The 25,690-nt window shown below is 50.8% G+C and overlaps 8 protein-coding genes across 8 annotated transcripts; 5 read left to right on the forward strand and 3 right to left on the reverse strand.

Annotated features, from left to right (window-relative positions):
• Positions 1-1,179: 1,179 nt before the first annotated feature.
• Positions 1,180-6,256, forward strand: BDW47DRAFT_102046 (chromatin-remodeling ATPase CHD1). The gene is made up of 2 exons (XM_024811774.1): positions 1,180-1,323; positions 1,753-6,256. The coding sequence occupies exons 1-2, from the start codon at positions 1,317-1,319 to the stop codon at positions 6,189-6,191; spliced, it is 4,446 nt and encodes a 1,481-aa protein (XP_024673993.1). The 5' UTR covers positions 1,180-1,316; the 3' UTR covers positions 6,192-6,256.
• Positions 6,257-6,554: 298 nt separating this feature from the next.
• Positions 6,555-7,176, forward strand: BDW47DRAFT_4802 (uncharacterized protein). Its single transcript, XM_024819135.1, has one exon. The coding sequence runs from the start codon at positions 6,762-6,764 to the stop codon at positions 7,077-7,079; it is 318 nt and encodes a 105-aa protein (XP_024673994.1). The 5' UTR covers positions 6,555-6,761; the 3' UTR covers positions 7,080-7,176.
• Positions 7,177-7,482: 306 nt separating this feature from the next.
• BDW47DRAFT_4823 (C2H2-type zinc finger protein) lies at positions 7,483-9,206 on the reverse strand. The gene is made up of 2 exons (XM_024819141.1): positions 8,564-9,206; positions 7,483-8,472 (listed from the first exon to the last, which is right to left on the reverse strand). The coding sequence occupies exons 1-2, from the start codon at positions 9,093-9,095 to the stop codon at positions 7,697-7,699; spliced, it is 1,308 nt and encodes a 435-aa protein (XP_024673995.1). The 5' UTR covers positions 9,096-9,206; the 3' UTR covers positions 7,483-7,696.
• A 776-nt stretch (positions 9,207-9,982) lies between these two features.
• On the reverse strand, positions 9,983-11,501 carry BDW47DRAFT_4830 (aldo/keto reductase family protein). Its single transcript, XM_024819144.1, has 3 exons — positions 11,208-11,501; positions 10,709-11,141; positions 9,983-10,627 (listed from the first exon to the last, which is right to left on the reverse strand). Exons 1-3 carry the CDS (start codon positions 11,257-11,259, stop codon positions 10,147-10,149), a joined length of 966 nt encoding a protein of 321 aa, XP_024673996.1. The 5' UTR covers positions 11,260-11,501; the 3' UTR covers positions 9,983-10,146.
• A 216-nt stretch (positions 11,502-11,717) lies between these two features.
• On the reverse strand, positions 11,718-12,788 carry BDW47DRAFT_102052 (uncharacterized protein). Its single transcript, XM_024811775.1, has 2 exons — positions 12,254-12,788; positions 11,718-12,127 (listed from the first exon to the last, which is right to left on the reverse strand). The coding sequence occupies exons 1-2, from the start codon at positions 12,395-12,397 to the stop codon at positions 11,804-11,806; spliced, it is 468 nt and encodes a 155-aa protein (XP_024673997.1). The 5' UTR covers positions 12,398-12,788; the 3' UTR covers positions 11,718-11,803.
• Positions 12,789-13,688: 900 nt separating this feature from the next.
• BDW47DRAFT_102053 (AhpD-like protein) lies at positions 13,689-15,312 on the forward strand. Its single transcript, XM_024811776.1, has 3 exons — positions 13,689-13,772; positions 13,828-14,047; positions 14,100-15,312. Exon 3 carries the CDS (start codon positions 14,105-14,107, stop codon positions 14,714-14,716), a length of 612 nt encoding a protein of 203 aa, XP_024673998.1. The 5' UTR covers positions 13,689-13,772; positions 13,828-14,047; positions 14,100-14,104; the 3' UTR covers positions 14,717-15,312.
• A 4,547-nt stretch (positions 15,313-19,859) lies between these two features.
• BDW47DRAFT_4864 (C2H2-type zinc finger protein) lies at positions 19,860-20,808 on the forward strand. The gene has a single exon (XM_024819153.1). It carries the CDS (start codon positions 19,914-19,916, stop codon positions 20,733-20,735), a length of 822 nt encoding a protein of 273 aa, XP_024673999.1. The 5' UTR covers positions 19,860-19,913; the 3' UTR covers positions 20,736-20,808.
• A 2,868-nt stretch (positions 20,809-23,676) lies between these two features.
• BDW47DRAFT_4897 (uncharacterized protein) lies at positions 23,677-25,240 on the forward strand. Its single transcript, XM_024819156.1, has 2 exons — positions 23,677-24,229; positions 24,278-25,240. Exons 1-2 carry the CDS (start codon positions 23,863-23,865, stop codon positions 25,159-25,161), a joined length of 1,251 nt encoding a protein of 416 aa, XP_024674000.1. The 5' UTR covers positions 23,677-23,862; the 3' UTR covers positions 25,162-25,240.
• Positions 25,241-25,690: the final 450 nt, after the last annotated feature.

Consider the following 25,690-nt stretch of genomic DNA (forward strand, 5'->3'; position numbering starts at 1 on the left):
GGCTTGAGCTTGCCGCTCAGGACCTTCAACGCCGTACTCTTTCCGATACCGTTTGTTCCGACGAGACCAAGAACCTGTCCGGGGCGAGGCATAGGAAGACGGTGGAGCTTGAAGCTGTTGGCGGAGTAACGATGGGTAACCTCGCTTTCCAGGTTGGTGGGCAAGTTGATGATATGGATCGCACCAAAGGGACATTTCTTGGGACAGATACCGCAACCGATACAGAGGCGTTCGGAGATGAAGGCGATTTTCGATTCGGGGGTGACTTCGATACACAGCTTACCCGTGCGGACGACGGGGCACGACTTTTTACACTCCTGACGACATTTCTGCAACAAGATTAACAGACGATTCCACGCAAAACCGAAGAGCCAGAAGTTCATACCTTGGGTTTGCACTATGGGACCAAAGAACATCCTTGTGAGCAAGTGAAGTGAGGGAAGATCGCGACCTGCAAGCGGGGCACAGCAAAACTCACCTTGTCACTGTTGACAATGGCAATACTGTAGAGATATTAGTCAAGGACAGATCCTGGAGGTCAATTGAAAGGGGTCCATCAGACATACCGAGTGAGCTTCTCAGACATGGTGCCGGTGTATAAAGATGAATCCACGCGCGGAAGAACAAGTAGACTTCAATGTATACAAAAACCACGGAAAGCACTCTTTGATGAGACCTCAACCTGATCAAATAGACGAGACCACGGCAGTTGTAAAACTGGCGAAAAAGAGAAAGAGTTCAGCCCCGAGTCTGCGCAGAGAGGTTGCCACCGGATGAGGAGCAAGAGGCGATGGAGGCGATAGGCTTTGAGGGGGAGCGTCGCGAAGAAGAGTGAGGGGCGCTTGAGGGAAAACTATGTCGGGCATTGTGGGCAACGCCGATCGCCTCAGGCACCCAGCCGGCCTCGAATTATTTCTGGTCCCGCTGATTGGTCCACCACGCCACCACCAAAATCTGACCGGAAAAACTATTCTGCGGTCCAGGTTGGCACGTGACTGTCACAAGATACTAACCGGATCGGGCCTCGCTTGTCGGAAACGCTAGGCTCAATTAAGCCTAGCGCAGAGTAGTGCAGCCTGAAGTCTCAGGCTGGCAGCCAGTCCCTTCACGGGGCGGTTCGCTCTCCCTCCAAGCCGACGTGCAACTCATCCGACTCTTTCTCCCTCCATCATCCCCATCGCTCCTCTTCGCCCTCCTCCTCCACCTCCTCCATCTTGTACTTTTTCTCTCCCCCCCCACCCCCACACTTTCTTTTTTTTTAATTTTCTTTTTCACCATTATATTGCTCGGTTCCCCTATTTCGGGGTCACCAAGCTATGGATTGTAAGTTTTCTCTTGGCTTTTGCTACTCTTCTCCAAACGTGTCCCGGGTGTTCGCCGCTGGAGTACTTCTCCACGGTATCGACCCACCGAAGAACCCTGATGAGTCCTTGGTATAGATCGGTTCGAGGGTTTTTTTGGCCTATTTCGATCCGGATCGATGCGTCTGGTTCATCTGGGCTTGGGTTAGGGGCCAGATGGTCCTCTGACGTTGCCATCTCTTGACCATCATCCTCCGTCGCGTTTCATCACATCTGCCATCAAAAATCATGCCCATACATCATACCTCATCTCCTACCTTGTTCACTCATCCGATTAGCTTCTAAATCCTGAAAACTGCGTCGCGTATCATCATATGATCATGCTATGTGCTTTTCATTGGCCCCCAAGCTTGTTTCGAGCTTCAATGCTGACGTCTTCCACCATCAATAGCAGCTAGCATGGTGATCCCATCTACCTCCGAACCCTCGGCGGCCATGCCGGTCACAAATGGTTATCCTGCCTCCCATACACCCGATGATCACAGCGATGAGCTAGAGCAAGCGGCTAGCGACAGCGCGAGCAACGCGTCAGACTCCGATGAGAACCACGCCGCATCTGATTCCCCCTCGGATGCTGATGGCGCCGACGAATCCTTTGATGCAGGTTCGCCGGATGCAGAGGGTGAAGAGGATGACTCTGCGATGGAGGATGATGCGAATGCGAGCAGCCCGTCCAATGCGGAAAATTCTTCCTCGTCGGAATCACACCGGGGGACGAAGCGCAAGTCGTCGCCCGTCAACGAGTCAGACTATATCCGACAAAATCCAGACTTATATGGGCTTCGTCGGAGTGGTCGAGCTCGCCTGACACGTCAACCCGCCGCAAGCGTCTCCGATTCCGACTCCGATGCCGTGGCACCCCGCGCGAAACGTCGACGCCCTGCGCCCTCGCAGCAGCCCTCGAAGCGCACCTCCCGCTCGGCCACCCAGTCGTCGTTCTCCGAAGAGTCGGACAGTGATGAATATGGCGGTAGTCGCGCGCGCACGAGCAAAGCTAAACGACGTCGACAGCTGCAATCAGCCACGAGTGCTCCGTCTCACGCCGAGGTTCGCTTCTCGACGAGAAACGCGAGTAGGGTCTCGAATTACAACGAGGATGATAATGAGGACGATTCCATGTTTGAAGATGACCCGGATGACCTTCCCCAAAGTTACTGGGTAAACCCCGTGGAGGATGATCGTCCGGCCGTGGATATCGTCCTCAATCACCGCCTCAAGGAGGGCGAGGACTTGAGCAATCTGAACCTTGACCGTCACGACTTCGAGTATTGCATCAAGTGGCAAGGCAAGTCCCACTATCACGCGACGTGGGAGACCACCGAGACCCTCGCCAACTGCCGGAGCACCCGTCGTCTTGACAATTACGTCCGGAAGGTTCTGTATGAAGACCTCCGCCTGAAGCAGAACCCAGACGTTCCCCCCGAGGATCGAGAAAAGTGGAATCTCGATCGCGAGAGAGACGTAGAAGCGATTGAGGATTACAAGCAAGTCGAACGCGTCATCGGTGTGCGTGAAGGCGACGAGGGCTCGGAATACCTCGTGAAATGGAAACGACTTTTTTATGACTCTTGTACTTGGGAGGACGAACAGCTTGTCAGTAAAATCGCTCAACGAGAGATAGACCGCTTCTTAGACCGCTCCTCACGCCCACCCATCTCGGACCGGATGGAGACCAACCCGTCCACGCGGAAACCATTCGAGACCATCAAAGGCACCCCGGACTTTTTGCAAAATGGCGAGCTGAAAGAATTTCAGGTCAAGGGTGTCAACTTCATGGCCTTCAATTGGGTCAAGAACCGCAACGTTGTCTTGGCTGACGAGATGGGACTGGGCAAAACCGTGCAGACCGTTGCCTTTATCAATTGGCTACGCCACATCAGGAATCAGCAAGGGCCGTTCGTCGTGGTCGTCCCGCTTTCCACCATGCCGTCGTGGGCGGAAACCTTCGACCATTGGACCCCTGATTTGAACTATGTCGTCTACAACGGTAACGAGGCCGCTCGCAACGTCTTGAAAGAGCACGAGCTCATGGTCGATGGCAACCCTAAACGGCCCAAGTTCAACGTCTTGCTCACGACCTATGAGTACATCTTACTCGACTCACCCTTCTTGAGTCAGTTCAAGTGGCAGTTCATGGCCATTGACGAAGCTCATCGACTGAAAAACCGGGATTCTCAGTTGTACATTAAGCTTCTCGAGTTCCGGGCCCCCGCACGTCTCCTCATCACTGGCACCCCCATCCAGAACAATCTGGCTGAACTCTCTGCCCTGTTGGACTTCTTGAACCCTGGCATGGTCGATGTCGACGTTGACATGGACTTGAACTCCGACCAGGCATCTGAAAAATTGGCACAACTCACCCAAGCCATTCAGCCATTCATGTTGCGCCGAACCAAGTCGAAAGTGGAATCCGATCTCCCGCCCAAGGTTGAGAAAATCATCCGCGTAGAACTCTCCGACGTTCAGTTGGAGTACTACAAAAATATTCTGACCAAGAATTATGCCGCTTTGAATGATGGCGCCAGAGGACAGAAACAGTCTTTGCTAAATATCATGATGGAGCTGAAGAAGGCCAGCAACCACCCGTTCATGTTCCCCAACGCCGAGGCCCGGATCCTGGAAGGCAGTACTCGCCGAGAGGATGTCCTTCGGGCCATGATCACCAGCAGTGGCAAGATGATGCTCCTTGATCAGCTTCTCACCAAGCTCAGAACCGATGGTCACCGTGTTCTGATCTTCAGTCAGATGGTCAAGATGCTGGATATCCTGGGAGATTACATGGAGTTCCGTGGCTATTCATATCAGCGCCTTGATGGCACCATCCCCGCGGCATCTCGCCGCCTGGCCATTGAACATTACAACGCTCCCAATAGCAGTGACTTTGCCTTTATCCTGTCCACGCGAGCCGGTGGTCTGGGTATCAATCTGATGACCGCAGATACCGTCGTTCTTTTCGATTCCGATTGGAATCCACAGGCCGATCTCCAGGCCATGGCCAGAGCCCACCGGATAGGTCAGACGAGGCCAGTCAGTGTGTACCGATTAGTCTCCAAGGACACGGTAGAGGAAGAAGTGATCGAGCGAGCGCGGAACAAACTTTTGCTCGAGTTCATCACGATCCAGCGTGGTGTCACCGACAAAGAAGCCTCCGAGATTCAGAACAAGATGACTCGCGGTGGTAAAACCATGGGCGAACCGAACTCCACAGATGATATCTCTCGAATCCTCAAGCGTCGTGGCCAGAGAATGTTCGAACAGACCGGAAACCAAGAAAAGCTGGAGCAGCTCGATATCGACTCTGTACTGGCAAATGCCGAACTGCACCAGACGGAACAGGCAGAGGAAATTCAGGCCGACGGTGGCGAAGAGTTTCTTAAGGCGTTTGAATACGTCGATATCAAAGTGGATGACCTCTCGTGGGATGACATCATTCCTAAAGAACAATTGGAGGTGATCAAGGCCCAGGAAAAGAAGAAAGAGGACGAACGTTACTTGGCCGAAGTTATCGAGCAAAACCGGCCGCGCAAGCGTAATACTCCTTCAGACGAGAGGGATTCACGCGAAGAACGGAAAGCCAAGAGACGAGCAAGAGCCCAAGTCAGCATTGATAACGGGGATGAATCAGACTCGAACGTCCAGGCGGATCCGAAACGGCCGCTCATAGAGAAGGAATATCGCCATCTACTCCGGGCTTTCTTGCGTTACGGGGATATAGTAGACCGGGAGGAGGACGTTGTTCGCGAGGCTCGTCTACTGGACCGTGACAGGGAAACTGTCAAAACGGCTCTTCATGAAATAACCGACAAAGCAGAGAGCCTAGTGCGAGAGGATGTCCAGAAGTTAGAAGCGCTTGAGCAATCCGGCAAAGTGCCAACAAAGAAGGAAAAGAAGGCCGTGTTGTTCGATCTCCGTGGTGTCAAGCGCCTTAATGCTTACACCATCGTTGAACGCCCGGCTGAGATGCGTATCCTGAGGGAAGCGATGGCCGCAGTTGATGATATCAAGAACTTCCGCGTCCCCGAAGCGACCAAGGCTGCCGATTATTCATGCCCATGGGGCGCGCGAGAGGATGGGATGCTTTGTGTCGGTATCGCACGACACGGTTATGGTGCTTGGACCCAAATACGCGATGATCCGGACCTTGGCCTCGGAGACAAGTTCTTCCTCGAGGAGCACCGGGTGGAGAGAAAGAACGAGCGTCTGAACAAAGACGATAAGACCACCAAGTCACCGGGGGCTGTGCATCTCGTTCGCCGAGCCGATTATCTGCTCTCAGTTCTGAAGGACAAGGTAACGAACGGGTCGAGCGTCACCGCCAAGAGGGCAGTCGAAAACCATCATCGCAATAACCGCAAGGGATCCCGTCAGAACGCCAGCACCAGCGTTTCCGCCTCTCCTGCTCCTTCGCTTTCTCGCAAAGGTCATCGCGATGTCGACCGGCCAAGGCACCGTTCTCACACCCACGGTTCACGGGATAGCGTCGAACGGCATCACACTCCCGGCCACGACCGTCCAAGGTCCACACATGACAGTGACCGGCCCCGCCACCGGACGTCTGATGTTTCGACTGAGGAGAACCGTCGCCGGAAGAACAGTGAGAATGGCCATTCTGCGGGTAAGGAGGACATGTCTCGGCTGTTCTTTAAGCCCATCCGGGACGATCTCAAGCGGGTCTCGGGTGTTACCAAGGAAAACATCCCGAATAAAGCTGAACGGGCTTCTGAACTTCGGCGTTTGCTTCGACTGATCGGCGACTTCATTGATCGCACGCTCCAGGGAGAAGGGTCTCTGTCCTCCCTGGAAACACGTTTATGGTTCGTTTTTTCTTGATTCTGGATATAATCCCGGCATCCCCGACTAATCTTCTGAATAGGCACTACGTTGCAGAACACTACTGGCCCAACAAGGAGGCCGCAGGGACTAAACTCCACGAAATGTACAAAAAGCTCATGGCAGCCACAAATGCCTCTTCCAACGGGAAGTAAGCGCAGTGCGCGGGAGCCGGATGGAGAAAACAGCGCCGACGATTTCCTTTCGTGGGGGCGGTGTTCTCACATCTTTTTTCATTTCATTTCTTTTTTATTCATTTCTCTTCTGTCAATTTTATTCGAGGTAAATATGCATCATTGGGTAAGCATGGCGACGGCGTCCGGTATGATCTACGAAAGGAGTCTTCCAAAACACGAGTGTGGATTTGACATGATGTTTTTGCATGACAGTGTTTTAGCTTTCATGTTTTTTTCCCCCGCGGCGATTTGTCCCCCTACTTATTGGAGCGATGGGCATTTTTGGTTCTTCACATACATCTCTGTTCACACACCTACACACCTACACACTCACACTCACACTCATACATACACTCACATGTGCGCGCACATATCATGGTACCTCCTTTCATGAATGATTGGGCCCAGATATGTGCAGCTGTGCTGTGCTGTGTCATGTTGTGTTTTCCTTTACTTTACCATGCTTGTCTCTTTTTTCCCCTTAATCCATGTACCCCAGGCCCCCTTAACTGGCGCCAGCCCCGGCGGTTGTATTTCTCCCTACTACCTATCTACCCCTTCATGTATGTTACTATTACCACAACTACTACTGATGATGACGGACGTGTGGCCCCCGGGTTTGGTTTGCCATTCTCCACGGCAGGGTAACCGTCCCTACACTGCTAGACCAGGGTTTCGATTTCATTCATTGAATGAAATAATGGATGGTTAGGATTTCATATTTTTTTGGTCTCTTGTTTTCGATTGAATTGGATATTAGGATGCAGTAAGTAGTAAGTATGCAGTAGGTACTAGTGTGGTTATTCTGAGCACAAAGAAGGGAATCATTGTGTTTGATTGAGCTAAAGAAAAACGAAAGTAAGATACTAATGAAGCAAAAGAAGTGTGGAGTGATTTGCATCTTTCCATAATACAACGCAATTTTTACCCTATCCTTTCCTATCCATTCCTATCCTATCCCATATAATATAGTAGTCAAAATAAATATGAAAAGCTAGACCTGGAATACAAAACGAAAAAGTGAAAATGAAGAATGAAAAGAATAGAGCCTGACTCCGAAAGCAAAGGGCTAAAAAGGAAGAAAAGGAAGAAAGAAAGAAAAAAAATGCAATCGAATCTCGCGAATGGATCCATCCTAGATCGTGGAGATTAAAAGGTTGATAAGGTAGTTATGTAAAGTAAAGTGAAGAGACAAGAGAAGAGGGAAGGGAAGCGAAGGGAATTGAGGCTGGTCTGAGAGGATGGATGGAATATAAGGTAGGAGGGGAAAAGGAAAAGAAGAAAGCCAACGAGGAAACAAACGGCATCATGGTATAATCAATAATTTTTTCAGGCAGCGACTGGTTCTGATTCCAGGTTGGGTTTCACCTCTGTGGGACCCTGGTCCTCTTCGTCGTCGTCGTCGGTGTCTTCGTCGGAGTCGGAGTCATCGGAGTCATGCCGTTGTTGCTGCTGTTGTTGTTGTTGTTGCTCTTGGTCTCGCTGTTGTTGTTCTTGTTGCAGTTGTTGCTGCTGCTGCTCCGCTGAAGGCTCCTCTATCCCATTTGCGGCAGTGCTTACCCCCACCGCCGGGGTAACAGGTACGCCCTCGTTAGCGACGAGGGCGCTGAAGAGCCTAAGTTGGGCATCGATCACATCGTCAAAGATGGCTTCCTTCTCTAGCCACGCGTGCTTCCTCTTAGGCCGAATCTTCTCCCACTCGCTGCGCAGTTCCACACCCTCCTTCTCAGCCCAGTGAATTTGCCGACGGAGGAGTCGGTATAGGTCGCGCGGCGGCAGTTGCAGCTCGTGGTCGTCGAAGCCCGACTCCTGGCTGAACTCGGGCAGCTCGAATTCGTCGAGATCGTCCCCGGCCGCCGTGTGGAGGTGGTGGTCTTCGGGGGCGCTCTCGCTGAACCGCTCGGGTTCGTCCCGCGGCGGATGCGACAGCTTCAGCTTGATGCGCTGCACTTTGCTGGCGGGGGTGCTGGTGGGCGTGCCGACGGCGGAGAGCGGCGCGCTGTGGTATTTGGAGACGGGGTCGGAGGGCCGGAGGGCTTCGGTTTCGTGGACGGTGCGCATGTGTTTGGCTAAGGCATCGGAGCGCGTGAAGCTGCGATCACATTCTTGGGTGTGTCAGTAGGGTAAACTAGAGTGAATTGGTCGGGCGAAGGATGATTGTGATGAATTGGGATGAATGATAGGATGAACTCTCACCTGGAAGGGCACAGTAGAAAGGCTTCTCGCGGGTGTGACTCCTCATGTGCGCGCGTAGGGCGTACCCGCTCGCATGCGACTGGCCCTTTCGAGAGCAATCGGACCACTCGCAGGAGTAGCGCTTCTGCCGGCTGCCGACGTGATCGTTGTGGATGTGCTCGACGAGAGCGTCCATGTTGCCCAGATCGCCGACGTCGCAACCTTCCCATCGGCACACGGTCACCTGGTCGTTTCCCAATCCACTGTAGTCGTCGTCCTGGCTGCCGCCGATGAGGGCCAGCGTGCTGGGGGAGTTGGGGAGTTCGCCCGAGGTGTCCGAGGAGATGGAGCTGGAGGGCGACGCGGGCGGCTGTTCTTCCTGGAAGGAGGTCGACACGGGGGTGTTGCGATCCCAGGATGCGACGCCGGTGCGACGGCGCTTGGATGGAGGCATGTTGGCTGTTGAGGGCGAGAAGCCTTGCTTTAGATCCTCGCGGTCCGACAGGTCATCGGAGGCGATCGACGAGAGGGGAGAACCGGGGGAGTCCGCCATTTGGACGGTGGAAGAAAATATGGGGAATGTAGAATGAAAGGGTGGTCAATTGGGAGTGACAGGAAGGGATAGGATGGTCGAGACAAGGGATGGGAGAGATGGCAATCCAGATGGAAATGAAGTTGGTCCGATCTGCGGTATCCTTGGGGAGCTTCGAGTATACGGGGTGGGTAGGGGGCACGTGATGAGGCTATTGATCAAAATCTCGTCCGCTTTTTTTTTTTTTTTCTTCTTTTCTTCCTTCTTTTCTCTCTCCATTTCCCATTCTGCAAATATCTTATTCGACGTCTTCATGTGCAATTCACTAACTACAGGGTAAGTCGATTATACTACTTCTGCTTCCTACATGATGATTTTCTTTTTAAGAATTCTGCAATTCTGACAGTCTCCTTCATTGTGAGACTGCATGTGGACCTCTCTACACTTGATCTGATCACTTCCAATTCATTGTCACAAGTCTGCTTTATTATACTTGATCCAGTATACTGACAGTTACAGTCTCTTAGATACACTACGCATGATCTTACACTTAGCTCACTTTCTGCTCAGCGGCCAGAATGTTAGATAGACCGGCTTCAATATAATGCACTACCCTCAATTCTTAATCCTGATATTTGCTATTACTATTTCTGTTTTCGTTCCTGTCTTTAAAACATCACTCGCTCCTGATACGTGTCGAATCCAGAGATGGCATATGCAATGAGAGTTCATGCCCTTCATAGATAAGACGACAGTCATATCTCCACGTAGTATACAATATAAGAGTCATATGTGCGGATGGGCGATTTGACTTGACCTGTGACCTAGTCATTGCATGTCTTTAGTTCATAAAGTTCACATCTCTGCTAGGATAGCCGAGCTTATGACTAGCAGATTCCAGTACGTTGCAAATAAATCTGTCGTGAGTGGAATTCTTGTTTGTGTTAATCATGGTCTCTACGGACCGTAATATACAATCAAATCAAACAAAAGAAAAAGGCATAGTAGAAGAGGAAGTTCCCATCCCCTCATAATTTTCAAGAGCCGAACAAGTCAATCTTCCAGCCAACCTTTAGGGATACCGAGACCCCACCACCTCATGTCGCTGCAGAATCTCCTCAAGCTCAGCCATATCGGCATCAGACAGACGAGGTGCCTGCAAGTTCTGCCTGACCTTATCCCTGGTAGTACCACCAGGGATGGGAATGATAGTCGGCATCCCAGGCCTATCATTAAGGCTAAGCACCCAAGCCAGGGCGATCTGAGTCGCAGCGAAACCCTTACGCTCAGCAAGGTTCTGGACCTCTTTCACGAGCTTGGAGTTCTGCTCCATGGCTTCGTCTTGGAAGCGGGGCAGCCAGCGCCGGATGTCGCCCTCGGGGAGCGTGGAGGCGTTGGTGAACGCGCCGGAGAATACGCCGCGGCCGAGGGGGGAGTATGCCACGAGGGGGATGTCGAGCTCGGCGCAGGCTATGATGACGTCGTTGTCGAAGGTGTGGGTGTCCCATAGGGACAGCTCGACTTCGACGGCTGCGATGGGGTGGACCTTGGCTCTGCTGGAGTTAGTTTTCTTATCTTCTGAAACGTAGTGGGGTAAAGAACGCGGAAAAGGTTGCACGATAAATAGAACATACGCGCGCCGAATAGTCGCCCCATCAACCTCACTCAGGCCAATCCCGCCGATCTTCCCTTCCTTGACAAACTGCGCCAGAATGGTGACCGTCTGCTCGACCGTCGTGTTGGGGTCCTGGCGCGCGCACTCGAAGATATCAATGGATTTCTTCCCGTCGAGCAAACGGAGACACTCGTCGACGCTGCGGCGGATGTTGGCCTCGGAGCCATCGATGACGAACGCGTCGGGTTTCAGTCCGCCCTTGATACTGAGGACCACCTGGCTGGCCTTTTCAGGGTACTGGGTGAAGTACTTGTTGAGCAGGTGCAGCGAGTTGTAGTCGGGGGTGCCGTAGAGCTCGCCGCCGTTCCAGAAGTTGGAGCCCAGCTCGAGAGCGGTGTTGAGGGTTTCGAAACATTGCTCAATTGGGGGAGGTTGCGGGACCCATGTCATTCCTTGAGAAGATGGTTAGCATTTGAAGACTGGATTTGGTTTAGTTGGCGTTTTGTGGATGGACACACTCATAAGGCCATAGCCAGTGTGGCCGATTTCTTTTCCAATAATTGAAGGCATCGTGGCAGGTTCGAAGTGTCTGTGTAACGATTTTCTATTTGTAGAGTTCAGTGATGAGAGTAGAATGTAATTAAGCGGGGCTAATTGTTGGAGAGAAGTTTTGGATAGCGGGAGTTAGCGATCTATTTAACTTGACCCTCTAACACTACAATTCCGGGGTTAACAATCAATCTCCATCTAGACCCCGGATTTTGACAACGGCTGACCGATCGTAATGGAGTCGTTGCCTAGTAGGCCTATTCTGATCTGGCCATGAGGAAAGATTCGATATCCAGTCTAAAGGATTGAGAGGAGGACATTGGAAATAGTTGGCGACGACCGAGACGGACTTAACATTGAATTATCGCCGGATCCTACGTCATTGATAAGAAGAGCCTACAATGACACCAACAACATCAGAAACGACAATAACAATAAGAATGCAATCGCATAGTTAACCAATATTTCATAATCACCACGGCTTTCCATCGAACTCCCCAGAACCAAGCCATCCCCTCTTCCCGACCCCATTCCCCTCTCTGATCCTGACATGATTCCCCCCCGCCTAAAGAGTCACCTCATCACTGCTATGCATAGCCTGCCCCAGCTTACTCGACAGTATATCAACCATAGCACCCAAAAACTGGCCCGGCTTCTCACTCGGGTCCGGTAAATCATTGTGCTCCCCCCTGTGCGTGGTATTTGGCAGCGCAGATTTATTATTCTGGTGCGAGGTGACGATCGGCTGGGTGATGTTGCTGCCGTCGATCACGTCCGGGTCGTTGTTATTTTGCTTCCAGTTTTCCAGCTTGTTAAGACGGGCGAGGCTGTCAAGGCCAACTTTTCTGAAGATGTCTCCAAGGAGATCTCCCGTGCCGGGAATCATGCGCTGTTAGATGACTTGGTGGTTAGCAGAGTTCCTTTCCTTTTCTTTCCCTTTTTTTTCATTTTTTTTTTTTTTTTTTTTCAGAGAATAGATGATCTTCTTCTCTAGGTTCATAAAGTATAACCATACCGGATCGGGTGATCGTGCATCCAGTGATCGCAAGCCTTCCCTCGCTACCGAAGCAATGGGACGAGTCTCGCTCAGCAGCGACAACGCTAGGAAGGCAACGAGGCAGACGCAGAGACGAGACACGGCTTTGGTAATTCTCGCCATAATGACAGGAGTAGTCCACAGTAGGGCTGATGATCCGGGGAATCACGGTCTATGAAAGTTGTCGTAAGCTAGTGTAGACGTAGGGCAGAGGTAGATCGCTTTGGAAGAAGGGATTGAAGAGGATCAGCGGGCACCCGTCAAGCTAGGCTGTCGAATGCTACATATACTGGGTAGAAGGGGGCGCTCATTCTCCCTAGTTGATACCTGCCATCCCTGCGCGTACTTGGTTCCTGTGTGGAATGGAATTGATGAGCGAGAAAGTCGCTTGGCTCAAATTCCATATTTTCTTATCCCGAGTCTTGTTTCGGGTTCTCTAGGGTTGATTGAAGGTTGAAAGGTGTAAGTTCTCAGGTGGTATTTGATTTTTAAGTCATGAAAGCGAGTTAACAACCACCTGGAGGCTAGTTCGTCTTCAGCTACTGACAATAATGCTCTTCAAGTATAAGGAAGACAGCAATTGAGAATTTGCAGCTCAATATCTTCTTCACCCAGCTCTCTAGCGATAACTATTTTTCCAAGGGAAGGAAGGGATGGACGGCAAGGCGAGCAAGGAGGGCATTCACATTCCAGCTCCACAACCAAACACTGACGAATTCCGTGTTTACATGAATCATGTGCCGGTCGTGAGGATGCATCGACTTCTCCGAGGACACAAGACGGGTGTGCCGCGTTGTATCTTTTCCCGAGAGATCAGTCGTCTTGCAGATGGACACTCTCACTTGTCTATCTCGCTGGTTGTTCTAAGTTCCTAAATAATTGTTACTACTGCCTTTTAATTGATTGAACTTCTCGATTGTCTTTTCTCTTCGCGTCTCTCATACTTTCTAGTTGGTTATCACCATTTTAACATTCCAATTTTGGTACATACCTTCAGGATTTATTCATACCTTGAAGAACTTGAAGCATCCCAGCCACAACACAGCAGCGTATCTCAACAGACAATAAATCAAGTAGGCCCAAAAGATAGCGAAACCAAAAAGGAAGCGTGACATCATCATGCCCGCACATGTAGCACAGAAAAGGCGCCACAAGGGATGCGCAAACCATATCTTCGTCCCTATACCAAATGGTGCAAATAACACGAAATTACCACTCGGCCATCAAGGTTATCAGAGAACTTTTGGTTCTTGTCAGTATCTCTATGCTCAAGTGCGACTCAAGCATACACTGTCATAGGTAGTTGAGAGTTTTGCAAGACTCGCAGGAACGAGTCACCTAGACATAAATAGAACCAAGTCCGCTCGTAAACTATTTCGGTTTCTTATCGGGCTGTAGATCAATATCAACCTTGGTCATTCCCACACCCCGCTGGGTGTGAAGGAGGCTACATACTTCCCCTATTGGGGAACACAGTGACATGTCACTAGTTTGAAAGGTACTTTGGGCAAATCATGGTCACTGATAGGTGCATTCTCTGACGTGGCGGCTAGGGAACATGTATTCAAATTATATTCCCTCGACAAAGCATAAATAATAATGGAATAGCTCAACAGTCCAAGCACACAGGGAGGTCTAGACGTGGGGCAATAGAAAACGAGCGGTCAGTTTTGAAGTATACAAGAGGAAAAGTCAGACTGGTAAGCACAGAATATCGGATAGGATTGGAAGAATATGGAAAATTAGAAGCAAGAGATCAAAATAACAAGAATGGTCTGTATATTAAAGTAGGTATACTTAATGTTGATGCTGACAGCAGTGATAGTTGATATGATATGGGGTGGTCATGCCGACATCGGCACTAACTACACCCCGCGCTCACTCCATGACCCGAGGCAATCCACAGATCCCCCGACCCGAATGAGGTCACTCTACGCAAACAACTTCTTTGAGAAACACATCACAAGACACCAATACTTCCTCAAATCACACTCAACCACACTTACCACCACTCAGTCCACCATGTCCTCCAACCCCACAACCGCCGAACTCTACGAGCAAGGTCTCCAAACCCGCCGCGCCGTCGTCGGCGAAGCCCACGTCGAGCGCTCCCTCTCCAGCGCAAACGCCTTCACACGACCCATGCAAGACATCGTCACCGAATTCGCCTGGGGCAACGTCTGGAACCGCCCGGGCCTCGATCGCAAACAGCGCAGCCTGATCAACATCGGCATGCTGACGGCGCTAAACCGCTCGCTCGAGCTGGGGGTGCATGTGCGCGGCGCCGTCAACAATGGGCTCAGCGAGCTGGAGATCCGCGAGGCTATTATCCACGCTACGGTTTATTGCGGGGCGCCTGCGGGAATGGAGGCCATGCGGACGGCGGATCGGGTGCTGGCTGATATGGAGGAGAAGGGAGAGATGGTGAGGGAGTTGAAATGATCCCCTCGCTCCATTGTGGCCGAATTTCGGTTGTCTGTATTTTTTACCTCATTCATTTAGTCAATCTCGGTGCGAGCGGGCTGGTGGTGCCTTGGTTTATTGTGTCTTTTGCTGCGTGGGTGAGACTGCTGACTCCTAGTCGATGGAGATGGACATCCCCGAGACGAAATTGTACATAACTGAGTCTCGAATCTTTGTTCGACGTTCCCGGACGGAGCTGAACGGAGAAGATTCTGTACAACCGTGCGGTCATCTTGATGCCTGATCAGAGCTGTTTATCAGATTGCAACCAACGTGCCTAACTTCCGGTATAGATAGAGAGACATCTTGTTATGCACATCCTTCGGAAAGGGATTTGCTTTTGAGCTGATCTTGGTAGGCGCATCGCGCATTGGACTGCTGTCGCGGCCCAGTAGGACATAGCATTGTCAAAAGGTATGCCATTGTCAAGGAAAAAGAAAAGAAAAGACAAGAAAAAGAATATGAATATGAAAAAGGGCATAGAAAAGAGGAGGGAAAGAGAGAACGAGACCAAAGAAAAAGGAAGGAAAAGAAAGCTACTCGCTCTGATCAAAACAGCCCGTCCGCATCGCGACCAGACCGGCCCGGGCAGTTAGATGAAGACGTAGAAGCTCCCGGTCTTTCCGTGCCCGTCAAACACATTGGCCAGCGTGACGAATTCCACACATCCGTACTATCATAGTGTTTACGGATCCTACCAGATCCCCTAAGTAAAGTCTCCCACTTGACGTCGGGAGTGTTTAGGATCTCGCGCTAATAGCGATTCTCATCCTGATCCGCGAGAGTTATCAATCTACTGGATAGAGATGCAGTGACGAAGCAGGAACTGGCACTATCGATCTGCAGACGAGGGGATTTCCATTTCAACCACGAGACGCCAACCGGGTGGGCAATATCCACATTCCACAATTAGTTCTGCACAAGAAGCTTCAAAAAGTCTCCGAGAATTCCAGGCCGTACTAGAGAAGCAGATAAGGATAAAATAAAAACAAATTCATAATTTATGGAACGGACGGGCAAGGATGATGGGGTCATGTATGATACCGTGGCAAAACAGGTTAGATTACCGGAGATAACGCACCTCAAGATGCCGAGTACCTGGTTTGGTTTGGTTTCCTGACGGGTAAGACGGATGGCGGACGGGGTCTTTTTCCTCGGGTTGGCTTTACCAAAGCCCTAACTACCGGACAAGGTTTCGGACCCTGAAGATCGCGACGGCGGTTTCATTGGACTCACGGTTGACCGAATGTGGCCGGCATCTTATTCAACCAGATATCTCTTTTTTTTTGTTTTTTGTTTTTTTTTTTGCAGTGGAGTAGAGTGTTCTCATTACCAGACTACGGTCAAGAGAGGTACCCCATTTCTTTTTGAGGACTCATGGGGAGACTGTCTAGCAGGATAGCAAATAATCATCAGCCGTCGAGGCTGAACCCATACTAATGCTAGCAGGCTCCATGCCCGCCTGGAGTCTGGACCCTTCCCACCCTGCCCGTGCGGAGGCTTCAAGGCCATGGCGCAGGGTTCCCAGACATCCAAGACCAAAATTGGTTCTACCGTCGGTGACTGGAGAACGAACTCTCCGGTGGCTTTTCTTTTCTTTTCTTTTCTTTTCTTCTCTTTTCTCCTCGGAATACAAGATTACAAACATCGCCACCCCAGTACGTGGTGCTTACTCCTGTATCAAACTAGTATATGTATAAAACCAGCCAGCCCTGGAAGGAGATATCGGAGAAATCTCAAGGTGGGGGGGGAACAATGGCATTGATAGGTACCCCTTTGCTGTTATGATACCTAGGCAGTTACACAATCGGTAAATGTCTCACTAGCAGTAGCCTCACCAGCGCTGGAAGAGCCTAGTTGTCGGTGCTGGGTTGCTGCTCCTCTGGTTGGTATTGAGATGATCATCTGCAGTTCCAGGTCTAAGCCACGGTCTGATAATCACAGGATGGTATGAGTTGCCGAGGAAGATAATATGAGTAACGGTGCTCATCAGTAATCAATCAATAATCATTACCTTGAATCAAGTCCTGTCCAGCAATGGATGTCTTGTGGATATTTCAGTTCCCTGCCTTATGTGGACGGGAACGGCCAACTCCGATATATCGAGACCCATGGGACAGAGCCACCCTAGATCTGGATCATACGGCGACGATGATGGTTCTTGGAAATGTGGAGTTCAGGGTTCCGCTTACCAATCGGTAATTAATAATAACAGAAAAAAAATAGAATGGAATAAAATAAAAAACAGATGTCAATTCCATACGAGTACGAGGGATGAAACTCGGAAGGATGTCTGGGATCGCCTCCCGTACTGGTTTGGTGCAACTTAATGGGCGGACGTTATGCACAATAATTGTTCATTATGGGATTTGGGTGGGTGGGTTATGCCAACCCTCGATTAATTACTAGTGGGTGCAGGTCTTCGGGATGACCCCGAGGTTAGTACTAGGTTGTTGGTACCTGGGTAATTAATTAACAGGACGAATATGTGGTGAGTGGGTATTGCTCCCACTTAGTGACCTGACCCTGATGGTTTGACTGACTTGATTTGACTGAGTTGACGGACTTCCAAGACATGCATGCACCCGGCTGTATACGGCTTGCTCTCAAATCCGTCCTGTCCAGGTCGGAGCAGATTGACATGCCCGACGAGACCGTATGCTGGGTCTACATACATAGTACAGGTCGATCGCTGATCACTTCTTGGCATCACATCAGGATTCTTGCGGGATGTTTGTTACCCGTGCTTTCCAGCTTGTCATCTCCTCTACCCTGCATCGGACGGTGTACAGTGTACTCCGTCGGGGTGGTCGTCGCCAACCCCCGTGTGCATCTTTCTTTGCCACCCCGTCGTGCAACCTCTGTAGGACCCGGGGACTGATTGTCTGGAACCAAAGTCGGAATAGCCGGTCGTAGCCCCAGTCAATGGTTTACTGTAAATGTTAGAGTCTCACTGTAGGGCCTCTCTATGTGAGACCTATATCTACGTGAACGCCATAACCTAGCACAAACTAGGTAGACGGAAGAAGCCGCAGCTGCGCCTCCCAGCGGGATGACGTTGCCGACGGCCGTCAAGCGCCCATATGAAAAAGTCATTAGCCCCTCCTGAGCAGAACAAGGCTGTGTCAGAACAATGCTGACCAGAAAAAGTAGGGGTCAGGTATAGCCGGGCTCCGCTCGTGACACCTGCTCGGACATGCTGTCGACGGACGGATTACCCCCGAGGGAGCCCTAAAAGGCGAAGAGATGTGGGGACAGCCCAGCCATTAGATAATGGTGAGTCACGATTCCCGGTCCGAGGCCTGCCCATTGTAATTCCATTGCTCGGGCAGCGCTGGTCAAATACCATGGACACGAGAGAGAGAGTGAGAGAGAGTCGGATATGCAAGGGATGGTAGGGCCACGTTTTAATGGCTTGACAGGCTGTCTTGTCTCCAGTGAGCTACGTACGGCCCTTTGCCTGGCTGGTGATGCGGGTGGGACTCGCGACGAGTGGATATAAGCTTTTGCATGTGCTCCATTGGGGGAGAGAATATGTTGTTCGATCCCCGGTGCAGGGAGGTGGGCTTTATCGATCTGTTGATCTTTTGATAGGATGTCTGCTATTCGGTGTGCGAGTAGAGTATGTATAGATGTGTTGACGGTGGCATACCCACGTCATATGGCCTCTACGGAAGTAATGGAGGTGTAATACCGTTACGCAGTAAAGTTTACGCCGGTGCAGGAACCATAACCTTGCTTTTTGAAGTGGCCTTGATGTAACTGGTGCAGTTCGTACAGGGATATTAATAATGCTGATTAAAAATAAAAAAAAACCAGGGAAGTAAAACCAAATAAGATTGACACTAATCATAGTAATCAATCAAGAATAAATCTCATCCAAGTGAATAATGTTGCCTACCGGAGCTCCACCCAGACTAAACTACTAGTTAGGGGACTCCGTTGTACGGGTCCTTTGGGCCCGGGTACTTTGTTACTTGTGCCTGTAATTGTATCCGTGGATAAAAACGGGGACTTTTACTTTACGGAACGGAACTGGCCAGAGCTTCCTGGCAGTATGAGAAAGAGAGCGAGAGAAACAGAGAAACAGACCCTGGACTCGGACGGTTTCATGATGCTTCTTCGCTTGCTCTTCTGGTCATCATCTGATTTGCCTGTGCTTAATCTATTCATCCTATCTTAGCTGTCACGTCGCTTGTCTTCTCACCTCCGACTGACTGTCTCCATTTCGCTTCATCGTCTCCTCTTTTTCGTTCTTTCATCTTTCTTTCCCTGTCCTTCATTCCCTCTGTTGATATTCTTCTTCTTCTTTGACTTTCTCTTTTTCTTATCTTCTCTCGTGCCTTCTTTCCTCTTTGATCTATATTGATCTGATCTATACTACCACGATCGACAATCTACTACTACTTCTACTGCGACTACTTCCGTTCCTCACTCTAACTTCGTCCCATATATTTATCAACATCGCACTTCATTTGAACTCAACACTTCTTTGGAAGATCGTTACTAGAATCTTCCCCTTGTCTTCATTCTGAAATCTACCCTCCGTTTGAGTTACCCGGGGAGATAACTTGAACGTCGTTGGATTTCTTTTTCTTGTTTCAACCCTGCAATACGCTCAGGCCGATTTTCAATCGCTATTCGAGGGACACTTTCGATCCCTGTCCCCAAGATCCCTGCCAACAAAGAGGAGGGGACCCCTTGTCGAGGACCACGATTCTTTATTTGGTTGGCGTTGGGCCGCCGACGGATTTCATTCGCCTCAGAACGTGGGAGAGCGCAGCGGCATCTCCATCCGAGTCGGCAGGAGATTCAAACAATCCGTCGATTCCTGTCAGATCTGGACCCAGGTATCTATCTACACAGATCCGACGGGCGTTACACGAAAAAGGAAAAATAAAATAAATAAAAATTAAATAAAAAAAGAAGAGGCAAACATCTTTGAAGACATTCGGTGCGTCCTGCGTCCTTTTATTCTTTCGCCACTTCCCTCCGGTCTCAGACTGCGATCCCTCGCCGTGCATGTTTTTGAATTTGTCTCTCACCGGTGCCGGAGTACCTACGATCGGGTGTGTCACAGAGGGAAGGGGCATCGGACATCAACGAGGTCTTGTGGCTTGACTAACTCTCCATTCAGCAGCTGTCTTTTTTCTCGTTGTCCCGGGGAGTGTTAGAAATGTGCTCCAAGGCGAGCCTGGTCTCCATCTTGAACAATGATGATAACCCATCATTCGCGGTCCGCTCGGCACCTAAGATATACAGACATCATTCTAGCCCATCATATCCCTATGCGCCGGAGCAACAACTACAGCCACCAGCGTCCGATGCATCTCACGGGAACACATACATCAATCCATCCGGGGCAAAACCAAGGATGATGCGTCACCCCTTCGACCCGGTGTCCGAAGCCGCCCAGCCCGCATCCCCAGGCTCGTCAGATTGCTCCTATGATTACACGTCCAGCGGGGGCTCGTATTTCCACTCAACGCGCCCAGAGCCCTACACCTACCCACCCTCCGCAGCGCGGGAGCGAGAAAAACGCCTCAGCGGGAGCTCCGTGGTGGACCCGCCGTCCCCCCAGACCTCCATCAACGGATCGAAGGAACCCATGGCACCGAAAGGCATCACTCGAAAGAACAAGTACCCCTGCCCTTTTGCCGCAAGCCACGGCTGCACAGCGACCTTTACCACCTCGGGGCATGCGGCCCGACATGGAAAAAAGCATACGGGCGAGAAGAGCGTGCACTGTCCGATCTGCGATAAGGCATTCACACGCAAGGACAACATGAAACAGCACAGACGCACACATCGAACACATTCGGAGAGCATGCCAATGGAGATCGAAGGGGATAACGGGGGGAGTGGGCCTTCCTGGACGTCCCAGCGGAGCAACCCGGTTTACGGTCATCGGCGATCGATCAGTCAATCCCGGACGGACCGGCCTTCGTATGACAGCATGGCCATACATCCTATTCCTCCGGGGGGGCGGACATCATGAACAGCCACGCGGGACCATATCTCCAGGCTTGAAGGACGGCGTACGGCGTGAGAAGATATGGACAGACACCAGCATTTTTTTGTTTTCTTTTCCCTTCACTTACATGTTGTTATCTTCCACGGATTTTGTTTCGGTTCGTCTTATGTTTATGCGAGGGGGCAACGGCGTTCAACAAAAGGCATACCGCCCTCTCGGGGATCCAGGGTGACTGCTGTGCGGCGCTCTTTGTGTGTCATTGTGGTTTCAAACTTGGATGTTGTGATGTCTAGAATTGGATAGAACGGGATGACCCGTCGGCGGACCGCTTTGGTTCGTTTCATCCATGTACCAACGAGTTTTCTTTCTTCATTTACTTGCGTCTGAGGTCCCCTCATTCCAAATCTTGCGCCTGGAAAAGTTCTTTGTTATCCTTTTTGCCCCTTGGTTGGCGCCACAGGCGGTTAACGCGGACGAACAAGGAAGATATGTATGTAACTATACGTACCTGTTTTTTTACAGTATCTCTAGGTTTCTATTTTATCTACCGCTTTAGTGAGGTAAATAGGGCCCAATTCGTGAGTACCAAAGTTCCATAAACTTGTACTTACTCACCTACTCTTCATTCCAGATATGTAGCCCATTAATCACGGCCAATGAATGTGAAGGAGCAGTGGCTGCAATCGGTCAAACGATCAGCTGATCTGCAGGGTCAGGATGGTTTCAAGTGATGAGGGTGTACTACTTGAACCTTGGAGCAGGTTTGCAATGTTAACACCATTGATTCTTACCTAGTAGCTATCTCGACATGCTATGATACTTTCACCACTACCACCTCCTCCTTCTCCTCCTCCCACACCACCACCTTAGTGTCCGACGCCATTTGACTATCTCCGAGATATCCCGATACACCAGCTAGCCATGTAAAGGAACTACTATGGCAATAAACCCAGACCAGCATATTACCCAGCAGGCGATTGATCTAGTTTCATCTACCAAGCATGCGTGGGGTACCGCTACCGCAGGGAACCTCCCAGACCCCAGACCCAGCAAATTCTAGTCGTATTCTGACCATTAACTATACGATGAAAGAGCACAAACAGAACCAAATGCGACTAACGTCGAGGTATGACCCAGGGTCTCATATAACCAGACCAGCAGCCAATACCGTAGTCTCCCCTGCACTCATCGCCCAAGAGAGTCTCGTGATCTTGGCACTCGGTCGTTAAAAGAAGCGTCTCCACCGGGTTCCAGCCTCCAGTCATGCCGGGCAGGGCACTATCTGAGCCGCAAGCGGGCGAGGATCCCTCCCAGTGGCATTGTAGTCTATTCACGAAGCAGTCGGCGACTGTTTCTGGGGTGATGAGAGCGAGTAGTTTCTTGGAACTTCGTGATGCGAGATTCATCGAGAGGTTTTGTGTTGGAGTTGCTTTTGTTAAGTAGTATCCTCACGATAACTTGAGATGTGGGTGGGCTACGAATCAGTTCGAGGGTACTGGTTGGGGATTAACTATCCGGTTTGGATAGGGTAGATATCAATACTGATACTGAAGTTGTCGGTAACATAGTAAATGAGAAGCAAGAGAGAGCTAGCTAGTATGTAGGGATATCAAGCAAGAAGGCTTGACATGGGTGGCATACTCCAGAGTACGTCATACCATTCCAGTAGTTGATACATGTCGACCATGCAAATTATGAGAAAAAAGACGGTGGATTCTCTAACTGATGGATAGATGGACACGTCCCGGGTATCCAGGGGTAACATCCATGGTGAAATGTTTATTATCCTGACTATCAGTGATTGTCTTATTGGCCGTTTGTATTACTCCATGTCTCATATTTAATTTGGAATGTCTTTTTCTTGTGAATACAACCCTTTGTATGTACAAAAATGGTCATCCTTAGTCGATAATGGGTTATGCTGATAGGACCTAGACGCACTTCCTACAGGCAAATTTTGATCATACCTTGGTGGTCATTATAGTGGTCATGTGACCGATTGAGGGTACTCTAAAAGTCCATCTCCTGGGTCAATCATTCTAGATATGAGTGTCAATAAACTGACAGGTGTAGACTCGTACGCAGTCGGTTATTTCAATATTATCAGAAGTTCTCTCTATATACATTAATTTCCCTTTTTGTATCATATTGACTATTCTCTCTGGGACGACTTCCATTCCTCTCTCCATGATATTTTATCTGGTTGGCCCTATAGTTATTCTGATATGATCTGTAGGAGAGTACATCCCATAGCATAGAAGGAAGAAAGCATATCACATTGTGACTCCCGGTGGCAATTACTTCTTCATCGTGGGGAGCATCGGAGATTGGCCCCACTAGATTCGATCGATCTCCGATCCTATCGAGCCTGTGCATCCGGTCGATCCCAGCGTCGGATATTACGTCCCTCCGTGGACAAATTGACAACCCCTTTGACGTTGATTTTGATTTCAGATCTTAGCCAAGCTGAACAAAGGCAAGAAGGGAACGAACCATGGAACTGGCCGGGAGGGACCGAGAATACCAGAGTTCCGTTGTAGTATCGTAGAGAATAAGACTGGATCAGGCACCCACTGTACCGAACCCCCTCCCAGTTTGGTCGACATGATCGAGATGTTTCATATGGATTGCTTGTTTTTTGATCTTCCTCCGTCGACCTTCCTCCTCTCACCCACACTCCCAGTGATCTCCGGGTTTCTGCTGCAGGATGATGTCAGTGTCCCTTGGTTCTGCTTAGGTAAGGGCTCAGAGCACACGATCTGTCTGGCCATCCAGTGAGGCGACATCACCATGATTCAACCAATTCCAGTTGAGAGATCAGCCGTGGGGCTGCGAGTCAATCAGAGCAGCTGAATCTTTCAACGAGGAAGCTGATAGCTGCAGGGTGGCGCTGGTAAACTGCCGTCCAGCCATACGTCACCTGCGCGTGCCCCGCCTTTGCGTTGTCTCGCCTCGTTTCGCCTACTTCTGCGCCACTTCTTTTTCTTTTTTCTTCTTCTCTCTCATCATTATCCCGATCTCCTTATATCTCCTGTGTCTTTCTCTTCCTCTTTCTGTCTCATCCTTCAAGACTCCCCACCTTGAGCAGACACCCCATTGTCTCATGCTCTTTCCACTCGCTTAGCTTCGACTCAACCACACCAACCTCGCCATGGCGTACTATGACGAACCCCACTACTACCAGCCTCCCCGGGATCGTTACGCCCGTCCAGACTATCCAGGAGACCCTTATCATCACAGCAGCAAACCATACAGCGGAAGTCACCATGGTCTAGACGTGGTCCCTCGAGCTGACAGCCTCGAATCCTACGACCCACGATCCCGTGACTACCCCTCAGGTGACTATGGGTACGAGTATGGCTACGGCCATCCGCCTCATCCTCGACGATCCAGGGTCGCCACTGCCCCGGAGAGCGCCCGTCGCGCTCACTCCCTAGAAGGCCGCGGCTACTACGAGGGGTCGGATTATTCGCATCGTCCGCGCCACAAACACCGAACAAAACATCACGGTAGTCGACGTACGTCCAGCCAATCTCTTTAGTAACTTTCATGCTGACCCTCTCCAGATCACAAGCATTCCACCCGATCATCATCCAGCAGTCGCTCCCCGCCCCCGCGACACCTCAAGTCCGTCTCCGGGCGCGATAGCTCTCGCAGTCGCCGTTCCCACAAGTCCTACTCATACTCCCCGTCCCCGACGCGGCGCGGAGGCGGTCATCACAAGAGGGACAAAAGCGAGCAGCGCGTTACGCAAGCCGTCCGCGCCGCCGTGACAGCTGGCGCCATCGAGGCCTTCCGACTGCGCAAAGACCCCGGCGAGTGGACGGGCGACAAAGGACGCCGCATCCTGACGGCAGCCATCACAGCGGGTGGCACCGACGGACTGGTGGATCGTGATCCCTCGAAGCATTCCAAGCGTCACGTCGTCGAGTCCACTCTCGCCGGTCTCGCCGCAAACCATTTCGTCAACGGATCCCGATCCAAGTCCCGGTCGCGGTCCAAGTCCCGCGGCCGTTCGGACAGCCACAGCAAGGCGAAAGTCGCGGCGACAGGCGCCTTAGTTGCCGCGGGCAAGGAGGCGTATGACCGCTTCCGGTCGAAGTCACGCCCCCGGGGCCGATCCGCCTCGCGCGACAGCCACGATTTCCGGGGGTCGCCGGACCGTCGTCCTCGCCGGCGGAGTCGGAGCGTGACTGATTACATTAACAAGGGCATAGCGGCACTTGGTCTTTCGGACAACAAGGACAGCCACGGACATGGAGGTCACAAGAGCGGGCGTCATCGGTCCTCCCGCTACAGCGATTACTCGGACGAGGATCCTTATTACTACAGTGACTATGACACTCGGAGCCGTGGCAGTACCCGGCGATCCCGGCATTCTAAAGATGTAGGTGACTGTTCGTTCCACCCTCTTCTAGAATTTGAATCTAACCCAGGACAGTACCGGTGAGCAAAGCAACAGAGAAGCTCCACGGCAGGCCACGCCTCCCACAGGCTGTGTGGTTGCGTGAAGAAGCACCGCAAACGCGTTGAGCTGTGAAGGAGGGCGAGTGACGTGCCATCTCTGAGCGTCGTCCTAGGTTTCCATTGTACGGCTCGAGGATCCATCATATCCTACCTACCCTTTCTCCTTCAAAGTCTATCTCAAGGCAAGTAACCGTGGCAAGACCTGTCGCGGGAAACCAACCGATTACAGGTTGATTTTCTGTGCCGTTCTCATCTTTTTTCTTTTCTCTTAATATATCTATGTCTTGACGATTAATGAGTGTATGAGTGATTGAATGAATGAATGAATGAATATATAAATAGTAATCCTGATAATTCCCTTCAGTTAGTACCTTTAGTCAGTCAAAAAGCCTCGTCTATCGTCCTAGCCTAAGTGCAATCCGCACAAAAGTCATAATCATACACCTGATCTTGAAATTCCACGTCCACAGACGTCCTCAACTAAACGAGCAAATCCCCCCCCCCCCCCCCCC

Source organism: Aspergillus candidus (genome assembly GCF_002847045.1).
Source record: "Aspergillus candidus strain CBS 102.13 unplaced genomic scaffold BDW47scaffold_10, whole genome shotgun sequence".
NCBI lineage: Eukaryota > Fungi > Ascomycota > Eurotiomycetes > Eurotiales > Aspergillaceae > Aspergillus > Aspergillus candidus.

Bases quoted from the DNA above. Each gene is read 5' to 3' on its own strand.
- BDW47DRAFT_4802 (XM_024819135.1), top strand. From the start codon at position 6,762: ATGATTGGGCCCAGATATGTGCAGCTGTGCTGTGCTGTGTCATGTTGT.
- BDW47DRAFT_4823 (XM_024819141.1), bottom strand. From the start codon at position 9,095: ATGGCGGACTCCCCCGGTTCTCCCCTCTCGTCGATCGCCTCCGATGAC. The intron at 8,473-8,563 runs GTGAGAGTTCAT...GACACACCCAAG, and splicing joins TTTCTACTGTGCCCTTCCAG to AATGTGATCGCAGCTTCACG.
- BDW47DRAFT_4830 (XM_024819144.1), bottom strand. From the start codon at position 11,259: ATGCCTTCAATTATTGGAAAAGAAATCGGCCACACTGGCTATGGCCTT. The intron at 11,142-11,207 runs GTGTGTCCATCC...CATCTTCTCAAG, and splicing joins CACTGGCTATGGCCTTATGA to GAATGACATGGGTCCCGCAA. The intron at 10,628-10,708 runs GTATGTTCTATT...TAACTCCAGCAG, and splicing joins GGGGCGACTATTCGGCGCGC to AGCCAAGGTCCACCCCATCG.
- BDW47DRAFT_102052 (XM_024811775.1), bottom strand. From the start codon at position 12,397: ATGGCGAGAATTACCAAAGCCGTGTCTCGTCTCTGCGTCTGCCTCGTT. The intron at 12,128-12,253 runs GTATGGTTATAC...GTCATCTAACAG, and splicing joins ATGCACGATCACCCGATCCG to CGCATGATTCCCGGCACGGG.
- BDW47DRAFT_102053 (XM_024811776.1), top strand. From the start codon at position 14,105: ATGATATGGGGTGGTCATGCCGACATCGGCACTAACTACACCCCGCGC.
- BDW47DRAFT_4864 (XM_024819153.1), top strand. From the start codon at position 19,914: ATGTGCTCCAAGGCGAGCCTGGTCTCCATCTTGAACAATGATGATAAC.
- BDW47DRAFT_4897 (XM_024819156.1), top strand. From the start codon at position 23,863: ATGGCGTACTATGACGAACCCCACTACTACCAGCCTCCCCGGGATCGT. The intron at 24,230-24,277 runs GTACGTCCAGCC...GACCCTCTCCAG, and splicing joins AAAACATCACGGTAGTCGAC to ATCACAAGCATTCCACCCGA.